General features: G+C 46.4%; 1 protein-coding gene across 15 annotated transcripts in view; it reads right to left on the reverse strand.

Annotated features, from left to right (window-relative positions):
* The window catches only part of svila (supervillin a), an 83,869-nt gene that overhangs the window by 68,787 nt on the left and 7,582 nt on the right, over positions 1 to 7,500 (reverse strand). For all 15 annotated transcript variants that reach the window (XM_063207131.1, XM_063207123.1, XM_063207128.1 and 12 more), the window contains exon 3: positions 6,307 to 6,398. In XM_063207131.1, the coding sequence (XP_063063201.1) occupies positions 6,307 to 6,398 (92 nt within the window). The remainder of the gene's footprint in view (positions 1 to 6,306; positions 6,399 to 7,500) is intronic.

Raw genomic sequence — 7,500 nt, forward strand, 5'->3', positions numbered from 1 at the left:
GGATGGGTGCATCTCACTATGGGATTTGAATTTGAGTTTGAATTTACTGCAACTACTGTATTTCTTTACTTGGCAACACACCCCACCACGTAAAAGGTAGATATAGGCCTACTAAGGGCAGACGTATGAGATTTAAAGCTGTTGCGTTTCCTCTCAGAGATGACTGCATACGATCGCCTTTTAAGGTGAAATAATTGAATTGCTTGAAGAAGGTCAGTAGACCGAAACGTTGCATTAAACCATGCAAATGTGAACAGTGTGCGGGAGCTTTCTTTGCTTTAAGGTCAAATAATCAAATGTTCACCAAGCCATGGAGGACGCTGGCTTTAGACACCACACAGGAAATATACTGTAAATAAAATATGAAATAACGTGCAGCTCTATATTAGAATACAATGAGTCTTTATTAGTGAAGATCAACAAAGTAGGCCTATCTTTACTATAAGATGACTGCATGATGCTATGATTAGTTATGATGAAATATCACGGGTCCCCACCGACTAATCACGGCCCTCATCTTGAAATCATCATACAGGAAGTATACATTAATGACAAAAAGGAACTACAATTTTATGCTGTGCATGGCAGTGAAAATGTTAGCTCTGCTATGAGATGATTACGCAGGATTGGCTATTAATATCGAATGGCAACAGTACCCAACCAATCTCGCTCCTCTGCTTCAAACACTATACAGGAAGTATAATAAATGTGAAAAATGAGCTATAAATAACCTGAATGTCAGGCTGAAAGCTGCAGCTCTACAGTATTTCAGCGAATAAGCAGCCTTCATCAGCACAAACTGCAGGCTAATATATCAGGACGGAAATATTCACACACATACTTTCAAGACAATATCTCAAACTTGCACACACGAGATCTCTCGCTCTCTCTCTGTCTATCTCTCTCTCACAAAAATTCCCTCCTCTCTATCTATCCATCTATATACTGTATGCTTGTCCCTCTGTCTGTCTCTCCTTCTGTCTGTCCATCCCTCCCTCTGTCTGTCTGTCCATCCCTCCCTCTGTCTGTCTGTCCATCCCTCCCTCTGTCTGTCTGTCTGTCCCTCCGTCTCTCTCTCTCTCTCTCTCTCTCTCTCTCTCTCTCTCTCTCTCTCTCTCTCTCTCTCTCTCTCTCTCTCTCTCTCTCTCTCTCTCTCTCTCTCTCTCTCTCTCTCTCTCTCTCACTCTCTCTCTCTCTCTCTCTCTCTCTCTCTCAGCAGGTGCTATGGGGTTTGATCAAAACTAACTCACTCCAGGTTTGTGCAGCAGAACAGCTGCCAATGGAAATAGCTGAGTTCAGCCAAACCCTCGCAATAAATACACACACAGACATGCACGCACTCACGCACGCGCACACAGACACGCACGCACACGCACAACTTGGCGTGGACACACACACACAGGCCAGGCATGCACAAGTAAGGCCAGCACAATAGCAGACAGTTTGTCCACACTGCAGAGTCCTTCAGCCTAGCTTGTGTTTCTGACCCACACACTGACAAACAATTCCTTCTCTTCTGAACTGAGACATTCATTGGGGAGTACTCATTTTTGCTCCACCAATTTGCCTAAAACTGTTAATTAATAACAGAGATTCTTTAAGTATATCATTTTATGTTTTAAATTCAACTTATATTATGTAAAACTTTGACGATGCATAGAGTATTGTGGTGATATTTTATGTGTATATTGAAAAATTGAAAAATTGCACAGTAGGCTATGTGGTAATTTAACGGAAAAGAATGTGTGTGCATGCATGCATGCATGTGTGTGCGTGCGTTATGCATGTTGCAGTGATGAGATGCCCCTTGCAGAAGTCGTTCTCTACCCTTCTTTGTTTATCAATCACCTATGATTAATGACTTAAACCCACCAACACACACATCCATCACAAGTGTGTGTGTGTGTGTGTGTGTGTGATTTTGTGTGTGTGTGTGTACCCGCACATGTTCTCACACAAAACATGCACACACACACACACACACTACAATGCAGGTATTGGAAGGACAGTGCGTAGGCATGGTGGCGTTGTGGTGTTGTGGCTCTGCTGCGTATGTGAATGGCCAAGCTGAGCCTCTGCTCTGACCTGTCAAACATTATTAGTGGCCAAATCCCTCTCAGTGTCCTTCAGCCGACCTGCCTCAAAATACCTACACACAGTACAGCGCAGTCATAGCTTACACACACACACACACACGCACGCACGCACACGCACGCACGCTCCCTCGCTCGCTCTGTGCTTGACAGACACACAGACGCACACGAACAGTACACAAACATACACACACACACACACACACAGTACCACAGTACACCTACACACACTACCCTGGGCTTGACCTGCACTTCCTTCCTGCATGCTCACTCTTGCTAACCTTGTGAAGCCAGTATGTACCCTCCTATGACTCCCACTCCAAAAATGTTATAGTGCAGAAACCAATGCCCAACTGTTAATGCCAGGTGGTGGTGGTGGTGGTGATGGGGACAGCGAGACTCATACATGCAGATGCTAGTCATTTAGCTGCAATGGCAATGGGATGGGCTGGCCAAATGGATCAAAACCATAGCATGGTACTTGAATTCTATGAGCCTCACAAATGCAAATACAGTTAGACCACAGACAGAAGATAGAAAGACAAAGGCCCAGATCCATTCTGTATAGCCGTAGATGGGTAACCTGGATTTATTAGTTAGTATTCAGTGCCAAACATTCCAGATGAAACAATTTATCCAGGTGATTGCCCAGTTGAATTGAAACCAGGTGATTTGGATTATGTGGCACTGAATTGTAAACTAATAAAGCAGGTTGCCCAACCTGCACAACCCTCGGCTAAAGATGGTAGATCCGTCATGACAAGACACTTCCTGGGATCATGACCAAAACAGGAGGGGTGGGGTGGGGGCATAAATCCCCCTTAGGGTAGTCTGCAAAGGGGGGGTTAGTAACCCTTCCCCCCTTCTTGCGAGGACCATTAGGCAAGTAACCAACCGCAAAGCCGGGAGGTGCGAAACGTCAGTTGTATATTAGCAACATGCACCTGGAGGCCTCTGTTACGCTCCTGTATTAGACATAGACACAAACTAAAGTACCTACAGAACTACAGTGGAGTTATTATACAGTGAGAGCTTGAGAGAAATAGCCTTCCCAATGTTATATATAGTACGTATCTAGTATATAACCACCCGCTGCGATATGTAATGCCTGTTCCCAGTGCACGCAAGTTTTTCACTTCCAGTTTTTTGCCCATCTACCATCTTTGACATACTGTATATTGTCCTACATATCCACCATCTTTGCCTCAGCTGGCCCTGATAACACACAGAGAGCCCCAGAGACTACCAACGTGGATGGGTTGTTGTGGGTAGGGCTGGACATCTAATCGAAAAAATAATCAAATCGACCAAATCATAACCTGCAAACAGCAATTATCAACCACATTATTATTATAAATTGTTTTGCAGCACGTTTGCGGTGCAAGTAACAAGACTAATAGTGGCAGGCTACCATGGAGATGGAGGGCACTGCATGTTTGAGGCAAGTGTTCATGGGGGGTATTGAGGGTAACTTAGTTGGCACTCACGCCGCATCTGACAACCATCCAGGCCCCTTCAATGAACTTATTCGCCCCCCTGCTGAGGTAAATAGCAACAGCCTTATGACAGCTAACAAGCCTTCACCCCCGGGGGCTAACTAATCTACTAATGAGACCAGTGTCACTTCTTAGAGTGTTTGATGAGGACCAACCAGAAGACTGGCATGAACTGCCAGGACGAATCTTGCTATGCCTTCATTTGGCTCGGTTCCATACAGTGACATACTAAAAATCCGATGCCTGCTATGATTGTTGGGGGTTGGGGATACGGCTGGGCAATTCATCATGAAAACTAATCACATATGTGTTATTCAATGAAGCTATTAACCTTTAATAAATGATAAAGTACAGCTATTGACTCCAAACAGAGATCTTTGGGCTGTTATTGGAGCCAAAATCAAGGCTACTAGTCCAAGACTGGGGGATGCTTTTGGTGGAACCTATTGAGGGATGCTTTTGGTGTAAGATTTTGGAGAAATGGATATCGGGGGATTTCCAGAGTGGTTTTGTGTGTCTGGTTGGCACCCAGCATCTGACCACCTGGCAACATGAGCGAACCCATTTACCTCCTGCTGGGGTAGATAGCAACAGCCTTTACAAATAGCTAACAAGCCTTCACCCTTGGGGGCAACTAATCTGTTACCAGGGCCAGTGTTACTTCTTAAAACAGCCAGAGACGAGGACCAACCAGAGGACCATGAGGCATAGATACGTCAGGCAGGCAATCAGTGCGTATCCCAAAGACATGACGTAGCCATGAACTATCTCTCTCTGCCTGGATACAGCTGGGACAATTAATTATGAAGATTGATCGGCAATCATAATGGTCAATCAATGATGGCATTAACTGTTAATTAATGATGAAGTAGGCTACAGCTATTAACTACAAACAGAGTTCTTTGGGTATTAGCGGAGCCAAAGCCAAGGCTACTAGGTTACCCAAGACTGCCATGACTGCAGGGGGCTATTGGTGGAAGGTATTGGGGGTCCGGGGCATGGATATTGTTGGATCACTACGGGCTTTGGTGTATCTTAGCATTTTCAGACCAAGGACCACTTTGTCCCTCCAAAAATGTTCAGGGACCACCTGTCAACTGAATTGACAGTTTACGGGTGGTAATTTGCCAATTTCAATGCAGATCACTTACTTTTAATTCACATTACAAGCCTTATTGTGGTGAGCATATGCCTTCAGCTATGTTTAACTTTGTAATAATGTTACAAATATAGCCTACTCTAGCTTGTCTTTGGAAAAGTAGCAATTCCCTCGCGGACCACCTGAGCTCTGTCGCGGACCACCAGTGGCCCTATAGGACCACACTTTGAGAATCACTGGTGTATCTGGTTGGCACCCAGCCAACGTCTAACACCCTGGCAACTTGAGTGAACCGCTTTACCTCCCGCCAGGGTAGATTGCAACAGCCTTACGAACCGCTAACAAGCCTTCCCTCCCGGGGGCAGCTAATCGGTTAACGGGGCCAGTGTTGCTTCGTAAAGCCAACTGATGGGGCTTCTTAAAACGGCACTTACCTAATCATTCACCGAGGTACATTAAGTCGGCCCAAAGAAGTCTATGGTCTCTCGACCCCTACGTCTAATGATACGCAACGACGATGATGACAACAACACAAACAGCAGCACACAGCATGCTAGCTCGTCACGCACGCAAGGGCTTACCTGATGGATTCTGTTCCTCCTCAGAGGATTCGTATAAGTCCTGTTCGCCCATATCGTTAGCTCCTCACACACACACAGACTACAATACACTGTGGAGGCTGTCAGGCTATGGAATACTGCCCTTTACGCTCACACACTCATATACATAGGCACAGAGCCACACACACATACATAGACATCTACACACACACACACTCTTCTTTGAGAGACTGTCCTCTTGCTTTGAGTGTCCGGGACAGAGGGCAGACCCTAGGGCATGAACAGGTGGCCCTGGACCCTTAAGAGCTATAAATACACTCTTAACTCACACGCCCTGCTCTGCTCTACTCTACTCTGCTCTGCTCTGCACTACCGTGGTTCACACACTCGAGGAAAATCCACACCCGGATGACGGACACACACACACACACACACTAAGACACTTAGACACACGCACGGACACACACATAAGCCACATACGGATGGACACACTCACAACTAAGACACACTAAGACTAAGATACACGCTAAGACACATACTAACGTGCTTGCGAGCGCGCGCATACACACACTGAAAGACTTAAGATGGTGGCTGTAGGTGTCAAGATTAATCAGGTTCACGGACCTCACAACCTGTCAATCCCATGGTTATCAACACACACACAGATACACACAGATACACACAGATACACACAGACACACAGAGACACACACAGACACACACACAGACACACACACAGACACACACACACACACACACACACACACACACCCATCGTATCTGTGCTTGTGCGTGTCTCTGTGCAAACAATTGCCTGTACTTCGAAGTACCATTGTATGCGAGTGTGTGTGTTGGGTGTGCTGCGCGCGCGCGTGCTTCTCAATGTGTCTGTCTTTGGATTTAAAGGTATTTGGCAGTGTGTTCTGTCTGACAAAGCACATGGTACAGTACAGTACTGTATATACCACGCACGCACGCATGCACGCACACACACACACACACACACACACACACACACACACACACACACACACACACACACACCGTACCACACTCACCTTTGGGTAGAACGGCCAAGAGATTGACATGGGGGTCCTTGCTGTCCTGGAGGAGGTCAGCAGTGTCCTCAATGCACAGATCCCTCTGGAAGCTAAGGGACAGACAAGAGGGACACACAGGATGAGAGCAAGGCTGTACAAGTGTGTGTGTGGTGTGTGTGTGTGCGTGTGTGTGCGTGTGTGTGTGTGTGTGCGTCTGTGTGTGTGCGTCTGTGTGTGTGCGTCTGTGTGTGTGCGTCTGTGTGTGTGCGTCTGTGTGTGTGCGTCTGTGTGTGTGCGTCTGTGTGTGTGCGTCTGTGTGTGTGCGTCTGTGTGTGTGCGTCTGTGTGTGTGCGTCTGTGTGTGCGTCTGTGTGTGCGTCTGTGTGTGCGTCTGTGTGTGCGTCTGTGTGTGCGTCTGTGTGTGCGTCTGTGTGTGCGCGTGTCGGTGTGTGCATGTCTCTGTGTGTGTGTCTGTGTATGCGAGTGTGTGTGTCTGTGCGTGTGTCTGTGTGTGTGTCTGTGTTTATGTGTGTGCGTCCGTGTGTGTGTGTAAACTTGGCAGAACAACTGTTTAGGAGCCCAGTGAGGATTCAAGAAGACATGACTTGGGAACACAACAGGACTGAGAGGTATTTTGTACTCTGGCAAGGACACACACACACACACATACATACACACATATACACACACTCACGCACACAAGTACGCAAGCACAGACACAGACACAGACACACACAGATACACACACACACAGACACAGAACTGACTCCCACACTAGTACACACACTCCCACACAGTTCTCTGGGAAGCAAAATGAAGATTCTGGCAGGGCAGTCAGCATAGCGATGACAAGCAGTTTTACAGTTAGGAAGGGCAGCCTCCCCTTAGAGGGCACAAAGACACACAGCATCCTCAATGCTCCCATCACTCTGCCAAAAGCTATGTGGAGTGTGTGTGTGTGTGTGTGTGTGTGTGTATTTACAAGAGAGAGAGAGAGATAGAGAGAGATAGAGGGAGAGTGTGTGTGTGTGTGTGTATGTGTATGGGACAGTTAAATGCTAGAGCTTAAGTTTTTGAAATTTAGCCGAAAGAGCAGGAAATGACAACATTGGGACCTCCCATTCTGCTTCTGACGCTGTGTGTTTTTTTTAAAATATATATATTTTTGGTCTTTTTCGACTTTATTTGATAGGACAGTGAGAGAGGTGGACAG

The sequence above is a fragment of the Engraulis encrasicolus genome, chromosome 9, assembly GCF_034702125.1.
Source record: "Engraulis encrasicolus isolate BLACKSEA-1 chromosome 9, IST_EnEncr_1.0, whole genome shotgun sequence".
Classification (NCBI taxonomy): domain Eukaryota; kingdom Metazoa; phylum Chordata; class Actinopteri; order Clupeiformes; family Engraulidae; genus Engraulis; species Engraulis encrasicolus.